The 19,695-nt window shown below is 36.8% G+C and overlaps 1 protein-coding gene across 1 annotated transcript; it reads right to left on the bottom strand.

Annotated features, from left to right (window-relative positions):
- Positions 1-106: 106 nt before the first annotated feature.
- LOC129799829 (lysoplasmalogenase-like protein TMEM86A) lies at positions 107-6,487 on the bottom strand. The gene is made up of 3 exons (XM_055844061.1): positions 5,710-6,487; positions 445-1,026; positions 107-354 (listed from the first exon to the last, which is right to left on the bottom strand). Exons 1-3 carry the CDS (start codon positions 5,728-5,730, stop codon positions 271-273), a joined length of 687 nt encoding a protein of 228 aa, XP_055700036.1. The 5' UTR covers positions 5,731-6,487; the 3' UTR covers positions 107-270.
- Between the last annotated feature and the right edge of the window lie 13,208 nt (positions 6,488-19,695).

Genomic DNA, 19,695 nt, shown 5'->3' on the forward strand with positions numbered 1-19,695 from the left:
AGATACGAAGAGTTAGTCATCAGGCAAGATAGAATGTTTAAAAAAAAAAGAAGATCATGTGGCATGAAAATAAAAGGACTTTTAGCTGAAACAACAGAATATTTAATTTTTACTGAAAGTATTCTTTATTGTTGTAATTCAAGAGAGATTGCACTGTCAAATAATCTCAAACTAAAATGATATCAACAATGGAGAGAAGAGGATGTGGAAGACAAAGAGTTTCACAAAATCATCTACATGAGCTTTTTCTTTTTCGTTTTTTTTTGTGGCTTACTGAACGGGCAAATATTTGTAATCGACAACACTGAGGGCTATTCCACATTCAGCTAGGTAGTACGGTACCATTATTAGAATCTGCAAGAGAAGAAGAAAAAGGAGACGGATAAGAGAAAGGGATTTGGTAAATATTTGTACGTAAATTTTTCTACTGTTTGGTAAGCTCACCACAGCATAAGGAATGTTAACGTAGAATTTGTTAAATGCAAGAAATCCGTCTGAGATGACAAAAAGAACACCTCCAATTGCCCCTAAGATCTTGGGTAGTTCCTTTTTATCAGTGGAAGCTCTTGCCACGGCTCGCCAGGCCATCGTGATGAGGAGTAGGGAGTAGATGGGCAGACCGAGTCGCAGAACTGTGCTGTTGATGGATCGAAGGATAACGGATAGAGCTCCCAAAGATGCCCCGATCATTGCTAATCCAATATCCCAGCGTCGTGGTTGGAAGCCAAAGGCAGCGATAAAGGCTACTTGGGCTACAGCAAAGGCCACGACTCCATATTCGAAAAGGTTGATGTTGAGCAAGAGATCACCGATGCTGCTGAAGAATAATCCAGCAAGGATTTTGTATGTATAAGAAGCATCTGTGTTGCGCACACCGTACAGGAGGATGAAGAGTATGAGGGAGTAGATGGGAGCGCATTTGACCACAGTGGACCAAATCTCTGAACGAGTGTCATAAGTTGAGAGGATGAAGTAGAGTACAAAAGTAACGAAGAAGGGCAGCAACTTCGGCACAATCAGTTTAATCTGGAACAATTGATTTAGTTATTGGTTAACCAGACATCTCATTTGCAGGACAAGAAAAATTATGGAGTCTTTCAGTATGTTACAAGATTTTAAGACTTATAAATTTAATCCCAAAATTTTGAAAGCAATTTTTGTAGAGTTTCACAGAAATGTTTTAATATACGCAACAGAGGAAAGATTGGGGTTCATGACTAAAAAAAAATTATTTTACAAGATTGTTTACAAGATATTCGTAAAAGCTGTTGAGTTAAGTAAAATTTCTTATATTTTCCCTCGGTTTTTTAGTATATATCGGTTTTTTAGTGAGACTTAACACTTTAACGACGAGACACTTTTTACGAACTGAAAATCAACAATAAAAATTAAACAGAGAAACATAATCAATGATAAGTTTTACATCTAACCTTGAAAAGTCCAACTGAGTCTGATTCGGTATATTTTGTGCTTCTATGGACGATAGGGACAAAAATAGCCCAAAAATTTAAGTAATTTTTCTGACAATACCAATGAATAATATTTTTCGCTCTTAGGGCAGAATCACATTAACAGTAAAATGCTCACCGTATTTCGTTAATTTACGCATTTTCATTGCAATTCTTACGCAAATTCTCGATTACCGTATTACCTTATGTCATACTTGGTAGCACTAGTAGGTGAAAATAATACAAGAAAATTGAAGAAATGAAACGAAAATGCGATAAACGGTGAGCAAAAAAAATCTGTACGATTAATTTCTCTTACAGTTTTTTTTGCTCACCGTTTATCGAATTTTCATTTTATTTCTTCAATTTTCTTATATTATTTTCACCTGGTGCCACCGAGTATGAGATAAGATAATACGGTAATGGAAAATTTGCGTAAGAATTGCAATGAAAATTGAAAATGCGTAAATTAACGAAATACGGTGAGGCTACGGCGAGCTTTTTATTGTCAATGTGATTCTGCCCTTAATGAAAAATATTACGTATGAGTATTGTAGTTTATATTGCCAAAAGAGTTTTGCTTAAATAAATTGGAAGTATAAAAATAAATAAAATCAATTATGAATTTGAGAATTTAAAAATTCGCCATTTTTGAGCTTAAATATTTACTACATAGCAAATAGCTATAGACTTGCAAAAAATATTCTAGATTCCTTAAACTTTCTACTTTACAATTATGCACAGACATAACAAAAAAAATAACTTTAGGTAGTCAGGAAAAATTATTTTCTTTATGGGACACCGGTGTTCCAATCGTTCTTAAAGGGTTAAACCTTTTGTCGATACTTATATTGAATTCTGTAAATTTTTTCAGTACCTTTATGACCATAATACTCATGTAAAATGTTACTAAAATATTCGTAGTAATCGTTTTTTTTTTTTCAAACCAAAAAAAAAATAGAACGTGAGGTTATATTGAACATAACCTCAAAAGAAAAACAAAACATATTTTATAGAAGGACAACATAAAATTCTATTTTACGTTATTGAATCTCATTTTTAATGCTTCAGATTGAGCAGTTTTTTTGTGAAATTAGCCTGTAAAAATCAATTTTTTTCTGGGTAAAAATATATTTTTAGCAAAGAATAAGATTAATAAAACTAAGAACCGTTCTGACATCAAGAGATTTCATTAAAAATATTATTTCTGATGAACTCTACGTTATGTTCTGGCAAAAATAAAATAATTTACTGATCACAAATTCTTATTCTTTTACAATTTTCGATACTGGACTAAAAATTAGTAGATTAAAGTTTAATCGCTTTTAGAATAAAAAGAAATTTATATACTTAAAAAAAATCGTAAATATGATAAAGTATTCTAATTATTTAATTAAATTTGGGAAAAAATCTTTATTTTCACAAAACATTAAAATCTGTTTTATTTAAGGTTTGATTACACTGAGAAAAAAAGAGGGTGCGATTAACTTTTTTACTTCAGAACTTTAACACTTTTTAGGTGTAAAAATATATCAACATTTTTTAATGTTAATTTTACACCTTTTTAAGGGTAAAATTAACATGAAAAACGGTTACTTTAACCCCTAATACACCTAAAAAGTATAATATTTACACCGATTTTGGATCAATACTGCTGTTATTTTAACTTTTTCGGATTTCTCTCAGTGTAGTTTTTTTTGTAGGTTATGTTTAGCATAACCCGCATAACCTCACATTATTAACCACAAGGATATTTTTAGAGATTAATATTTAATAATTGTATCGAAAAGTAACATATTTAGCGTGCTTTATTTAATCAATGTAATGAAAGGATCAGATAGACTATCAAAGTATCGTTTTAATGATTTTAATACTTTTAAGGCGATTAAGTACTTCCCTTAGAAAATTTCTCTGCATTATTTATGAAGATTCAGTACTATTTTCTTTGAGATTTCTTCCTTTTGTTTCTCATAATTTTAAATTAAGCCATCTATTCAAGTTGTGGATCTGTTTCATCAATTCAATTCAGAGTATCAAAAGAAATCTTTTGTCATAGAACTTTTATAAAAGTGTCCTCGATAATTGAATTTCTTCAAGTGTACTTTGGTCTAAAAGAATTATTTTCTTTTATATTTCAATTTCAAGTTTAACAGACAATTTCACTCATTTTTTTAAAATCAAAAATTAAATTACAGTGGGACCTCGATAGAGTCAACCCCTGATAGAGTCAATCTCCAATAGATTCAACTGTTAAACATAAAATAATACCCCTTTATATCAAAATTTCACATTTTAATTGATTTTTTCGGACTCCGATAGAGTCACCGAATTCAATGGAGTCAACAGGCCTGGAAATAATTAGTTGACTCTATTGAGGTCCTGTATTACTTTTTTAGAACATGCATAGTTTTTTTAGATTGCCACTAACGGCGCTGGTGTCGTACGTGTTACTTTGGTAACAGTTTGTAAATATCTACAAAAGCAATGAAAAGTCGCAATGATTTTTTGAAAAAGAACTTTTTATTCAAGAAAAATTTTGAAGAAAAAATGGACAATGTTTTCTAGGATAATTATGATGATCAAATAAAGTCGAAAAAACCATCCATTCTTCATTATCTCTTTTAGTTTAGGCGCTAGGTGAGAAAATATAATTTTTTTTTAAACTCTTTTTGCTTCTTAAATTCACATTTTTAGTTTTTTTTCAAATTTTTTAAATAAAATATACAAAATAGAATGACATATGCCCAGCGCACAATAACATTTGTTTTGTAAACATGTTTTTGATATTTCTGTGGGAGTGAGTGAGACCTAGATCTAGTCATCTTGCTCACTCTCATAGGAAATTTTAAAAACATGTTTACAAACAAATGTTATTGTGCGTTGGGCGATATCTTTCAGTAAAAAAATAAATTTATTTTAGTCAGATAACTTTAAATCGGTATTTTTATGGAAATTGGAAATGAGTTTTTTTCCACAAATGTCTTTTGTTGCTTTTTCTCTGACCTGGCACACAAAACTGGCAACTAAACGAAGAGTCAAAATGAGTTCAAAATTTCAAAAGATGTTAGTAAGACTATTACTGAGGACACTATAGCACTTTTAAATAAATAAAACCTTTATTGTCGCTGTAAATGTGATTTTTGTGAAGACCACCTGGAGGCGGTCTTAGGGCCCAAATAGACTCAGGCTGATCCTCCAGAATATTTGGCTTGTAAAAATTTGTAGTAAAGATTTATCCCAAACTGTCATACACTGAAGGCTTAAGATCATCGATTAGAGATCCTTTGCATAGACTTCCTTTACCTAATCCTTTACTACCAAATTTTATATGCTAAATATTCTTAAGGATCAGCTGGAGTCTATTTAGGCCTTTACCTGATAGAGGGTTTAGAATCTCAGCAAGAAAATCTTACACTTACGTTTGGCCTGCCAATTTCCTGAGCTAAAGATGCGTGAGATCTCTAATTAAAACAAAGATTCACTTTCATAAATCATGAATACCGTATCGTTGGTTATTTTTAGACGAATTGTTATTATCACATTGCTAACTACATGCTAAGCATTTCAGTGAGAATAAATTGTATATTCAGCTTCATTGAAATTATCTCAAATGTTCTCTTACAAAAGAGGTATTTTGCTATTTTTTTTTTTAGATAATGCAACCTCTTTGACACTGATTCTAAATATAACTCAAAAGTATAATCTGTTCACTTTTCTGGTAAAATCAATTTTTCAATAGACATTTTGTGAATATTTGAGATCCTTGAAAAACGTAACAACGAAAAGTGGATCGATATATTAGATATAATGAATAATACAACAGATTTAAAAAAAAAAACAAACTGTGGACTTCAATCATTATAGTATTTTGCACTTAACTCATGAAAAGTTAAAAAGTCTTTCCTTTAGTTAGAGCTTAACGACCTATGTAGCACCTTATTTATCTACAAGAATCACGTAATTCAACTTGAATTTAATATTGCATAACCAGCAATCTTTTTTGCTGAATTGCACAAACAACATCAATAAGTGATTTGTGGAAAAAGTTGTTCTAATGGATAGAAGTAAAAACGTTTATTAAATTTTGTAGTCAAAATCCATCTATATATATTGTTGTAATCTGGTCACTCGAGCCGACAATTCTTCAGCGGTCAAATTGATTGACATGTTAGTGGTGGATGAGGTCAAATAGTTCGTGCTGCTTGTGATGTAATAAGAGGGCAAGGAAGAATAAATAAACAGAAATTTCCCATTTTCTTACCAAATTTACTGAGACTCCCATTTTTCCGTAGGAATTGTACGGTTGTTGTTTATATTAAAAACACCCAAGCCAGAGATCGTTGGAATGCGCATGAAATGAAGGCAGTGAGGTGGAAGAGAAAAACACGCAGACGGTGCTTGGAAAGATACTGGGCAGACGATGAAGCTGCCGGGGAAGAGTAGCAATGGCTTTTTATTCGCGCAAGTAAGTGTCTATGTAAATGATAAAAATGAGAATAATTTGCATGGAAACGCCGGAAAAAGGCCAAGTCACTTCACTGGGAAGTCGTTACTGGAGCACCCATGTTTAGTAACATTTTTAAACAGTCAATTAATTAAGTATACTTAATACACACATCGCGATATCACATCACTTTATTAATCCACGAGGGAATTTATTCACCAAGAACATGTATAGTGTATAGTCTTTGTGGGAATTCACTTCCCCAAAGAATCTATTGTCCACACATTAAAGAGATTACAGCCTCCTGCAGTATAGTACTTGGGATACAAAAGAATGCAAAGGAGAGGAAGAGGGCTTATGAACTTGAGAGATTCGACGGAAACGGGCCTTTGTTGCTCTGGTGGACTCGCGAGAATCTGCTACAGTCCCAACGGGCGAGAGAGTAGCAACTGTCTGGGGGCTCAGTTTTGCTTCTTCGCATGTGTTCCAAAGTTGGGGCATCTCTTGGTCTCACTCACTCTCCTGTGGGGCCTCCATTTAATATCTCATTCGGTGGCTCGTTGAACCAACACACTGCCACCAGTAGCTCCAATCCATACTGATAAGCGCGCAAATGTTTTCGCGATACCCATGCTAGCCAACACATATGTCTCTTTCATGCTCAGATGGGCAGCAATTTAACAAAATATTCTCATGCTTCTGTAAATATTTTGGTCTAAAAACAGGATAAAGATTGAATTTCATAGAATAAAAAAAAATTGGGAAGAATACTTGTAAAAAGTACCTTATATAACCTATATTAATTGTTCCCGTCACTATTTACTCAATTTTAGATTTATGTTCGTCTTTTTTTTTTGTAATAGTCTTTTAACATTTTTTTTTGAAAAATGTGAAAATAGTTTTTCTGAAAAATCCCATTCTTAAAACTTTAATTTTTTACCGTTTATTAGTATCATTGAGTACTATATTCTTTGAAAAATTTAACTTTTAATTTTGAGTTTAACAGGTTTAATTTTAAAAATGCAGTAAAATTTTAATTATTTTTTACTAAAACTTGAACGGAAAAGTGGAAGCTTTCCTTTTCAAGGAATGTAGCACTGAATGTTGTTCAACAGTAAAAAATCAAAATTTTAAAGAATGGTATTTTGATTAAGATTGCGCTGAAAACATGCACAGCTGAAGCATGAAATGGTTAAGATTGCGCTAAAAACATGCACAGCTGTTAGACTTCTTAAAACAGATGGTGCTCGTCAAAACCGGTACAGCCGACCACAGCTCAAGAATAAAATGGTTAAAATTGAATATAGTCTTGCTAGCTCAAACAAAATTGAATCTAAATTTTTAACAGTTTTCTTAATCTTAATCGTTTTACGTATAACAGCTGTGCGGGTTTTCAGCACAGTATAAACCGTTTTATGCTTGAGCTATGCAGATTTCATGCACAATATCTGAGAAGTACGTGTTTTATACACAATCTGAACCATCTTATACTTCATCTGTGCTTATTTTCAGCACAATTTTAATTTAATATTTTGAAGTATTTTTTTTTATTTCAACTCGAAATCTTGAAAGAATATAAGAACAAAATGCGTTTCAGGAGCCAAGAGGAGCGCCAAGAAAGCTCTGCAAAAGATTAGGCGCCCCCAAAAAGCACCTGAAGGAATTTAAAGTGTCCCTTTTTATTTCACCACGAAATCTTGCAAGAATATAAGGGCAAAATGCTCTTTTAGGGCCCATTTATAGCTATGTAATACAATTTTGAACTTGGAATACAACGTAGAAATTGTATTACATCGTAGAAGTTGGAATACATCGTAGAAATTGTATTACATCTTTGAAGTTGGAATATCATCATCATCATCAATCATCATCATCATTTCAACCACTTATCACAATGGGGGGGCGGGGAAGTTGGAATCCAACGTAGAAATTGTAATACAATTTTGAAGTTGGAATACAACGTAGAAATTGTATTACAATTTTGAAGTTGGAATACAACGTAGAAATTGTATTACATCTTTGAAGTTGGAATATCATCATCATCATTAATCATCATCATCGTTTCCTACCGCTTATCACTATTGGGGTGGCGGGGAAGTTGGAATACAACGTAGAAATTGTATTACAATTTTGAAGTTGGAATACAACGTAGAAATTGTATTACAATTTTGAACTTGGAATACAACGTAGAAATTGTATTACAATTTTGAACTTGGAATACAACGTAGAAATTGTATTACATCGTAGAAGTTGGAATACAACTTTCAAAATATCATGTCAGTGGATTCCCTATCTCCTCTCTAGGAAATCCCAGTTCCTCTGGGATTTTCTTGCATATTATGCCCAAGACTCTTCAGATACCTTCCGTGGTCAGAGGATTTCTGGAGCTTCCTCCAAGAAATCCTAGATCTTTTGGGATTTTCTTGCATATTATGCCCAAGACTCTTCAGATACCTTCCGTGGTCAGAGGATTTCTGGAGCTTCCTCCAAGAAATCCTAGATCTTTTGGGATTTTCTTGCATATTATGCCCAAGACTCTTCAGATACCTTCCGTGGTCAGAGGATTTCTGGAGCTTTCTCCAAGAAATCCCAGATCTTTTGGGATTTTCTTGCATATTATGCCCAAGACTCTTCAGATACCTTCCGTGGTCAGAGGATTTCTGGAGCTTTCTCCAAGAAATCCCAGATCTTTTGGGATTTAATCGACTTTAAAGATTTTCTGACACTTGTATGCATTTCTCGCCCAATTTTCCTCATTTCCAAGTGAAATTTTGCACATCTCAAGCTTGAAGGAGGCTCTAAATAGATGTAAAGTTTGAGGTCCCTATCTCTCATAGTTTCCGAGATAATCGACTTTAAAGATTTTCTGACACTTGTATGCATTTCTCTTCCAATTTTCCTCATTTCCAAGTGAAATTTTGCACATCTCAAGCTTGAAGTAGGCTCTAAATAGATGTAAAGTTTGAGGTCCTTATCTCTCATAGTTTCCGAGATAATCGACTTTAAAGATTTTCTGACACTTGTATGCATTTCTCGCCCAATTTTCCTCATTTCCAAGTGAAATTTTGCATATCTCAAGCTTGAAGGAGGCTCTAAACCGATGTAAAGTTTGAGGTCCCTATCTCTCATAGTTTCCGAGATAATCGACTTTAAAGATTTTCTGACACTTGTATGCATTTCTCGCCCAATTTTCCTCATTTCCAAGTGAAATTTTGCACATCTCAAGCTTGAAGGAGGCTCTAAACAGATGTAAAGTTTGAGGTCCCTATCTCTCATAGTTTCCGAGATAATCGACTTTAAAGATTTTCTGACACTTGTATGCATTTCTCGCCCAATTTTCCTCATTTCCAAGTGAAATTTTGCACATCTCAAGCTTGAAGGAGGCTCTAAACAGATGTAAAGTTTAAGGTCCCTATCTCTCATAGTTTCCGAGATAATCGACTTTAAAGATTTTCTGACACTTGTATGCATTTCTCTTCCAATTTTCCTCATTTCCAAGTGAAATTTTGCACATCTCAAGCTTGAAGGAGGCTCTAAACCGATGTAAAGTTTGAGGTCCCTATCTCTCATAGTTTCCGAGATAATCGACTTTAAAGATTTTCTGACACTTGTATGCATTTCTATTCCAATTTTCCTCATTTCCAACTAAAATTTTGCACATCTCAAGCTTGAAGGAGGCTCTAAAGAGATGTAAAGTTTAAGGTCCCTATCTCTTACAGTTTCCGAGATAATCGACTTTAAAGATTTTCTGACACTTGTATGCATTTCTCGCCCAATTTTCCTCATTTCCAAGTGAAATTTCGCACATCTCAAGCTTGAAGGAGGCTCTAAACAGATGTAAAGTTTAAGGTCCCTATCTCTCATAGTTTCCGAGATAATCGACTTTAAAGATTTTCTGACACTTGTATGCAATTCTCGCCCAATTTTCCTCATTTAGGGATAGGGACCTTAAACTTTACATCTGTTTAGAGCCTCCTTCAAGCTTGAGATGTGCAAAATTTCACTTGGAAATGAGGAAAATTGGGCGAGAAATGCATACAAGTGTCAGAAAATCTTTAAAGTCGATTATCTCGGAAACTATGAGAGATAGGGACCTTAAACTTTACATCTCTTTAGAGCCTCCTTCAAGCTTGAGATGTGCGAAATTTCACTTGGAAATGGGGAAAATTGGGCGAGAAATGCATACAAGTGTCAGAAAATCTTTAAAGTCGATTATCTCGGAAACTATGAGAGATAGGGACCTTAAACTTTACATCTCTTTAGAGCCTCCTTCAAGCTTGAGATGTGCAAAATTTCACTTGGAAATGAGGAAAATTGGAAGAGAAATGCATACAAGTGTCAGAAAATCTTTAAAGTCGATTATCTCGGAAACTATGAGAGATAGGGACCTCAAACTTTACATCTGTTTAGAGCCTCCTTCAAGCTTGAGATGTGCAAAATTTCACTTGGAAATGAGGAAAATTGGGCGAGAAATGCATACAAGTGTCAGAAAATCTTTAAAGTCGATTATCTCGGAAACTATGAGAGATAGGGACCTCAAACTTTACATCTGTTTAGAGCCTCCTTCAAGCTTGAGATGTGCGAAATTTCACTTGGAAATGAGGAAAATTGGGCGAGAAATGCATACAAGTGTCAGAAAATCTTTAAAGTCGATTATCTCGGAAATTATAAGAGATAGGGACCTCAAACTTTACATCTGTTTAGAGCCTCATTCAAGCTTGAGATGTGCGAAATTTCACTTGGAAATGAGGAAAATTGGGCGAGAAATGCATACAAGTGTCAGAAAATCTTTAAAGTCGATTATCTCGGAAACTATGAGAGATAGGGACCTCAAACTTTACATCGGTTTAGAGCCTCCTTCAAGCTTGAGATGTGCAAAATTTCACTTGGAAATGAGGAAAATTGGAAGAGAAATGCATACAAGTGTCAGAAAATCTTTAAAGTCGATTATCTCGGAAACTATGAGAGATAGGGACCTTAAACTTTACATCTGTTTAGAGCCTCCTTCAAGCTTGAGATGTGCAAAATTTCACTTGGAAATGAGGAAAATTGGAATAGAAATGCATACAAGTGTCAGAAAATCTTTAAAGTCGATTATCTCGGAAATTATAAGAGATAGGGACCTCAAACTTTACATCTGTTTAGAGCCTCCTTCAAGCTTGAGATGTGCAAAATTTCACTTGGAAATGAGGAAAATTGGAAGAGAAATGCATACAAGTGTCAGAAAATCATTAAAGTCGATTATCTCGGAAACTATGAGAGATAGGGACCTCAAACTTTACATCTGTTTAGAGCCTCCTTCAAGCTTGAGATGTGCGAAATTTCACTTGGAAATGAGGAAAATTGGGCGAGAAATGCATACAAGTGTCAGAAAATCTTTAAAGTCGATTATCTCGGAAACTATGAGAGATAGGGACCTCAAACTTTACATCTGTTTAGAGCCTCCTTCAAGCTTGAGATGTGCGAAATTTCACTTGGAAATGAGGAAAATTGGAAGAGAAATGCATACAAGTGTCAGAAAATCTTTAAAGTCGATTATCTCGGAAACTATGAGAGATAGGGACCTCAAACTTTACATCTCTTTAGAGCCTCCTTCAAGCTTGAGATGTGCAAAATTTCACTTGGAAATGAGGAAAATTGGGCGAGAAATGCATACAAGTGTCAGAAAATCTTTAAAGTCGATTATCTCGGAAACTATGAGAGATAGGGACCTCAAACTTTACATCTGTTTAGAGCCTCCTTCAAGCTTGAGATGTGCGAAATTTCACTTGGAAATGAGGAAAATTGGGCGAGAAATGCATACAAGTGTCAGAAAATCTTTAAAGTCGATTATCTCGGAAATTATAAGAGATAGGGACCTCAAACTTTACATCTGTTTAGAGCCTCCTTCAAGCTTGAGATGTGCGAAATTTCACTTGGAAATGAGGAAAATTGGAAGAGAAATGCATACAAGTGTCAGAAAATCTTTAAAGTCGATTATCTCGGAAACTATGAGAGATAGGGACCTCAAACTTTACATCTGTTTAGAGCCTCCTTCAAGCTTGAGATGTGCAAAATTTCACTTGGAAATGAGGAAAATTGGGCGAGAAATGCATACAAGTGTCAGAAAATCTTTAAAGTCGATTATCTCGGAAACTATGAGAGATAGGGACCTCAAACTTTACATCTGTTTAGAGCCTCCTTCAAGCTTGAGATGTGCGAAATTTCACTTGGAAATGAGGAAAATTGGGCGAGAAATGCATACAAGTGTCAGAAAATCTTTAAAGTCGATTATCTCGGAAATTATAAGAGATAGGGACCTCAAACTTTACATCTGTTTAGAGCCTCCTTCAAGCTTGAGATGTGCGAAATTTCACTTGGAAATGGGGAGAATTGGGCGAGCGATGCATACAAGTGTCAGAAAATCTTTAAAGTCGATTATCTCGGAAACTATGAGAGATAGGGACCTCAAACTTTACATCTGTTTAGAGCCCCTTCAAGCTTGAGATGTGCAAAATTTCACTTGGAAATGAGGAAAATTGGAAGAGAAATGCATACAAGTGTCAGAAAATCTTTAAAGTCGATTATCTCGGAAACTATGAGAGATAGGGACCTCAAACTTTACATCTGTTTAGAGCCTCCTTCAAGCTTGAGATGTGCAAAATTTCACTTGGAAATGAGGAAAATTGGAAGAGAAATGCATACAAGTGTCAGAAAATCTTTAAAGTCGATTATCTCGGAAACTATGAGAGATAGGGACCTTAAACTTTACATCTCTTTAGAGCCTCCTTCAAGCTTGAGATGTGCGAAATTTCACTTGGAAATGGGGAAAATTGGGCGAGAAATGCATACAAGTGTCAGAAAATCTTTAAAGTCGATTATCTCGGAAACTATGAGAGATAGGGACCTTAAACTTTACATCTCTTTAGAGCCTCCTTCAAGCTTGAGATGTGCAAAATTTCACTTGGAAATGAGGAAAATTGGAAGAGAAATGCATACAAGTGTCAGAAAATCTTTAAAGTCGATTATCTCGGAAACTATGAGAGATAGGGACCTCAAACTTTACATCTGTTTAGAGCCTCCTTCAAGCTTGAGATGTGCAAAATTTCACTTGGAAATGAGGAAAATTGGGCGAGAAATGCATACAAGTGTCAGAAAATCTTTAAAGTCGATTATCTCGGAAACTATGAGAGATAGGGACCTCAAACTTTACATCTGTTTAGAGCCTCCTTCAAGCTTGAGATGTGCGAAATTTCACTTGGAAATGAGGAAAATTGGGCGAGAAATGCATACAAGTGTCAGAAAATCTTTAAAGTCGATTATCTCGGAAATTATAAGAGATAGGGACCTCAAACTTTACATCTGTTTAGAGCCTCATTCAAGCTTGAGATGTGCGAAATTTCACTTGGAAATGAGGAAAATTGGGCGAGAAATGCATACAAGTGTCAGAAAATCTTTAAAGTCGATTATCTCGGAAACTATGAGAGATAGGGACCTTAAACTTTACATCTGTTTAGAGCCTCCTTCAAGCTTGAGATGTGCAAAATTTCACTTGGAAATGAGGAAAATTGGAAGAGAAATGCATACAAGTGTCAGAAAATCATTAAAGTCGATTATCTCGGAAACTATGAGAGATAGGGACCTCAAACTTTACATCTGTTTAGAGCCTCCTTCAAGCTTGAGATGTGCGAAATTTCACTTGGAAATGAGGAAAATTGGAAGAGAAATGCATACAAGTGTCAGAAAATCTTTAAAGTCGATTATCTCGGAAACTATGAGAGATAGGGACCTTAAACTTTACATCTGTTTAGAGCCTCCTTCAAGCTTGAGATGTGCAAAATTTCACTTGGAAATGAGGAAAATTGGAAGAGAAATGCATACAAGTGTCAGAAAATCTTTAAAGTCGATTATCTCGGAAACTATGAGAGATAGGGACCTCAAACTTTACATCTGTTTAGAGCCTCCTTCAAGCTTGAGATGTGCAAAATTTCACTTGGAAATGAGGAAAATTGGGCGAGAAATGCATACAAGTGTCAGAAAATCTTTAAAGTCGATTATCTCGGAAACTATGAGAGATAGGGACCTCAAACTTTACATCTGTTTAGAGCCTCCTTCAAGCTTGAGATGTGCGAAATTTCACTTGGAAATGAGGAAAATTGGGCGAGAAATGCATACAAGTGTCAGAAAATCTTTAAAGTCGATTATCTCGGAAATTATAAGAGATAGGGACCTCAAACTTTACATCTGTTTAGAGCCTCCTTCAAGCTTGAGATGTGCGAAATTTCACTTGGAAATGGGGAGAATTGGGCGAGCGATGCATACAAGTGTCAGAAAATCTTTAAAGTCGATTATCTCGGAAACTATGAGAGATAGGGACCTCAAACTTTACATCTGTTTAGAGCCCCTTCAAGCTTGAGATGTGCAAAATTTCACTTGGAAATGAGGAAAATTGGAAGAGAAATGCATACAAGTGTCAGAAAATCTTTAAAGTCGATTATCTCGGAAACTATGAGAGATAGGGACCTCAAACTTTACATCTGTTTAGAGCCTCCTTCAAGCTTGAGATGTGCGAAATTTCACTTGGAAATGAGGAAAATTGGGCGAGAAATGCATACAAGTGTCAGAAAATCTTTAAAGTCGATTATCTCGGAAACTATGAGAGATAGGGACCTCAAACTTTACATCTGTTTAGAGCCTCCTTCAAGCTTGAGATGTGCAAAACTTCACTTGGAAATGAGGAAAATTGGAAGAGAAATGCATACAAGTGTCAGAAAATCTTTAAAGTCGATTATCTCGGAAACTATGAGAGATAGGGACCTCAAACTTTACACCTGTTTAGAGCCTCCTTCAAGCTTGAGATGTGCGAAATTTCACTTGGAAATGAGGAAAATTGGGCGAGAAATGCATACAAGTGTCAGAAAATCTTTAAAGTCGATTATCTCGGAAACTATGAGAGATAAGGACCTCAAACTTTACATCTGTTTAGAGCCTCCTTCAAGCTTGAGATGTGCGAAATTTCACTTGGAAATGAGGAAAATTGGGCGAGAAATGCATACAAGTGTCAGAAAATCTTTAAAGTCGATTATCTCGGAAACTATGAGAGATAGGGACCTCATACTTTACATCTGTATAGAGCCTCCTTCAAGCTTGAGATGTGGAAAATTTCACTTGGAAATGGGGAGAATTGGGCGAGCGATGCATACAAGTGTCAGAAAATCTTTAAAGTCGATTATCTCGGAAACTATGAGAGATAGGGACCTCAAACTTTACATCTGTTTAGAGCCTCCTTCAAGCTTGAGATGTGCAAAATTTCACTTGGAAATGAGGAAAATTGGAAGAGAAATGCATAAAATAAATGCATCTGGGAAAGAAGATCTGGGATTTCCTGGAGGAAGCTCCAGGGATCCTCTGACCACAGAAGGTATCTGAAGAGTCTTGGGCATAATATGCAAGAAAATCCCAAAAGATCTGGGATTTCTTGGAGGAAGCTCCAGAAATCCTCTGACCACGGAAGGTATCTGAAGAGTCTTGGGCATAATATGCAAGAAAATCCCAAAAGATCTGGGATTTCTTGGAGGAAGCTCCAGAAATCCTCTGACCACGGAAGGTATCTGAAGAGTCTTGGGCATAATATGCAAGAAAATCCCAAAAGATCTGGGATTTCTTGGAGGAAGCTCCAGAAATCCTCTGACCACGGAAGGTATCTGAAGAGTCTTGGGCATAATATGCAAGAAAATCCCAAAAGATCTAGGATTTCTTGGAGGAAGCTCCAGAAATTCTCTGACCACGGAAGGTATCTGAAGAGTCTTGGGCATAATATGCAAGAAAATCCCAAAAGATCTGGGATTTCTTGGAGGAAGCTCCAGAAATCCTCTGACCACGGAAGGTATCTGAAGAGTCTTGGGCATAATATGCAAGAAAATCCCAAAAGATCTGGGATTTCTTGGAGGAAGCTCCAGAAATCCTCTGACCACGGAAGGTATCTGAAGAGTCTTGGGCATAATATGCAAGAAAATCCCAAAAGATCTAGGATTTCTTGGAGGAAGCTCCAGAAATCCTCTGACCACGGAAGGTATCTGAAGAGTCTTGGGCATAATATGCAAGAAAATCCCAAAAGATCTGGGATTTCTTGGAGAAAGCTCCAGAAATCCTCTGACCACGGAAGGTATCTGAAGAGTCTTGGGCATAATATGCAAGAAAATCCCAAAAGATCTAGGATTTCTTGGAGGAAGCTCCAGAAATCCTCTGACCACGGAAGGTATCTGAAGAGTCTTGGGCATAATATGCAAGAAAATCCCAAAAGATCTGGGATTTCTTGGAGGAAGCTCCAGAAATCCTCTGACCACGGAAGGTATCAGAAGAGTCTTGGGCATAATATGCAAGAAAATCCCAAAAGATCTGGGATTTCTTGGAGGAAGCTCCAGAAATCCTCTGACCACGGAAGGTATCAGAAGAGTCTTGGGCATAATATGCAAGAAAATCCCAAAAGATCTGGGATTTCTTGGAGGAAGCTCCAGAAATCCTCTGACCACGGAAGGTATCAGAAGAGTCTTGGGCATAATATGCAAGAAAATCCCAAAAGATCTGGGATTTCTTGGAGGAAGCTCCAGAAATCCTCTGACCACGGAAGGTATCAGAAGAGTCTTGGGCATAATATGCAAGAAAATCCCAAAAGATCTAGGATTTCTTGGAGGAAGCTCCAGAAATTCTCTGACCACGGAAGGTATCTGAAGAGTCTTGGGCATAATATGCAAGAAAATCCCAAAAGATCTAGGATTTCTTGGAGGAAGCTCCAGAAATTCTCTGACCACGGAAGGTATCTGAAGAGTCTTGGGCATAATATGCAAGAAAATCCCAAAAGATCTAGGATTTCTTGGAGGAAGCTCCAGAAATTCTCTGACCACGGAAGGTATCTGAAGAGTCTTGGGCATAATATGCAAGAAAATCCCAAAAGATCTAGGATTTCTTGGAGGAAGCTCCAGAAATCCTCTGACCACGGAAGGTATCAGAAGAGTCTTGGGCATAATATGCAAGAAAATCCCAAAAGATCTGGGATTTCTTGGAGGAAGCTCCAGAAATCCTCTGACCACGGAAGGTATCAGAAGAGTCTTGGGCATAATATGCAAGAAAATCCCAAAAGATCTGGGATTTCTTGGAGGAAGCTCCAGAAATCCTCTGACCACGGAAGGTATCAGAAGAGTCTTGGGCATAATATGCAAGAAAATCCCAAAAGATCTAGGATTTCTTGGAGGAAGCTCCAGAAATTCTCTGACCACGGAAGGTATCTGAAGAGTCTTGGGCATAATATGCAAGAAAATCCCAAAAGATCTGGGATTTCTTGGAGGAAGCTCCAGAAATCCTCTGACCACGGAAGGTATCTGAAGAGTCTTGGGCATAATATGCAAGAAAATCCCAAAAGATCTAGGATTTCTTGGAGGAAGCTCCAGAAATCCTCTGACCACGGAAGGTATCTGAAGAGTCTTGGGCATAATATGCAAGAAAATCCCAAAAGATCTGGGATTTCTTGGAGGAAGCTCCAGAAATCCTCTGACCACAGAAGGTATCAGAAGAGTCTTGGGCATAATATGCAAGAAAATCCCAAAAGATCTGGGATTTCTTGGAGGAAGCTCCAGAAATCCTCTGACCACGGAAGGTATCTGAAGAGTCTTGGGCATAATATGCAAGAAAATCCCAAAAGATCTGGGATTTCTTGGAGGAAGCTCCAGAAATCCTCTGACCACGGAAGGTATCTGAAGAGTCTTGGGCATAATATGCAAGAAAATCCCAAAAGATCTAGGATTTCTTGGAGGAAGCTCCAGAAATCCTCTGACCACGGAAGGTATCTGAAGAGTCTTGGGCATAATATGCAAGAAAATCCCAAAAGATCTGGGATTTCTTGGAGGAAGCTCCAGAAATCCTCTGACCACGGAAGGTATCAGAAGAGTCTTGGGCATAATATGCAAGAAAATCCCAAAAGATCTGGGATTTCTTGGAGGAAGCTCCAGAAATCCTCTGACCACGGAAGGTATCAGAAGAGTCTTGGGCATAATATGCAAGAAAATCCCAAAAGATCTAGGATTTCTTGGAGGAAGCTCCAGAAATCCTCTGACCACGGAAGGTATCAGAAGAGTCTTGGGCATAATATGCAAGAAAATCCCAAAATATCTAGGATTTCTTGGAGGAAGCTCCAGAAATCCTCTGACCACGGAAGGTATCAGAAGAGTCTTGGGCATAATATGCAAGAAAATCCCAAAAGATCTGGGATTTCTTGGAGGAAGCTCCAGAAATCCTCTGACCACGGAAGGTATCTGAAGAGTCTTGGGCATAATATGCAAGAAAATCCCAAAAGATCTAGGATTTCTTGGAGGAAGCTCCAGAAATCCTCTGACCACGGAAGGTATCTGAAGAGTCTTGGGCATAATATGCAAGAAAATCCCAAAAGATCTGGGATTTCTTGGAGGAAGCTCCAGAAATCCTCTGACCACGGAAGGTATCAGAAGAGTCTTGGGCATAATATGCAAGAAAATCCCAAAAGATCTAGGATTTCTTGGAGGAAGCTCCAGAAATCCTCTGACCACGGAAGGTATCAGAAGAGTCTTGGGCATAATATGCAAGAAAATCCCAAAAGATCTAGGATTTCTTGGAGGAAGCTCCAGAAATCCTCTGACCACGGAAGGTATCAGAAGAGTCTTGGGCATAATATGCAAGAAAATCCCAAAAGATCTGGGATTTCTTGGAGGAAGCTCCAGAAATCCTCTGACCACGGAAGGTATCAGAAGAGTCTTGGGCATAATATGCAAGAAAATCCCAAAAGATCTGGGATTTCTTGGAGGGAAGCTCCAGAAATCCTCTGACCACGGAAGGTATCAGAAGAGTCTTGGGCATAATATGCAAGAAAATCCCAAAAGATCTAGGATTTCTTGGAGGAAGCTCCAGAAATCCTCTGACCACGGAAGGTATCAGAAGAGTCTTAGGCATAATATGCAAGAAAATCCCAAAAGATCTAGGATTTCTTGGAGGAAGCTCCAGAAATCCTCTGACCACGGAAGGTATCTGAAGAGTCTTGGGCATAATATGCAAGAAAATCCCAAAAGATCTGGGATTTCTTGGAGGAAGCTCCAGAAATCCTCTGACCACGGAAGGTATCTGAAGAGTCTTGGGCATAATATGCAAGAAAATCCCAAAAGATCTAGGATTTCTTGGAGGAAGCTCCAGAAATCCTCTGACCACGGAAGGTATCTGAAGAGTCTTGGGCATAATATGCAAGAAAATCCCAAAAGATCTGGGATTTCTTGGAGGAAGCTCCAGAAATCCTCTGACCACGGAAGGTATCAGAAGAGTCTTGGGCATAATATGCAAGAAAATCCCAAAAGATCTGGGATTTCTTGGAGGAAGCTCCAGAAATCCTCTGACCACGGAAGGTATCTGAAGAGTCTTGGGCATAATATGCAAGAAAATCCCAAAAGATCTAGGATTTCTTGGAGGAAGCTCCAGAAATCCTCTGACCACGGAAGGTATCTGAAGAGTCTTGGGCATAATATGCAAGAAAATCCCAAAAGATCTGGGATTTCTTGGAGGAAGCTCCAGAAATCCTCTGACCACGGAAGGTATCAGAAGAGTCTTGGGCATAATATGCAAGAAAATCCCAAAAGATCTGGGATTTCTTGGAGGAAGCTCCAGAAATCCTCTGACCACGGAAGGTATCAGAAGAGTCTTGGGCATAATATGCAAGAAAATCCCAAAAGATCTGGGATTTCTTGGAGGAAGCTCCAGAAATCCTCTGACCACGGAAGGTATCAGAAGAGTCTTGGGCATAATATGCAA

The sequence above is a fragment of the Phlebotomus papatasi genome, chromosome 1, assembly GCF_024763615.1.
Source record: "Phlebotomus papatasi isolate M1 chromosome 1, Ppap_2.1, whole genome shotgun sequence".
Lineage (NCBI taxonomy): Eukaryota > Metazoa > Arthropoda > Insecta > Diptera > Psychodidae > Phlebotomus > Phlebotomus papatasi.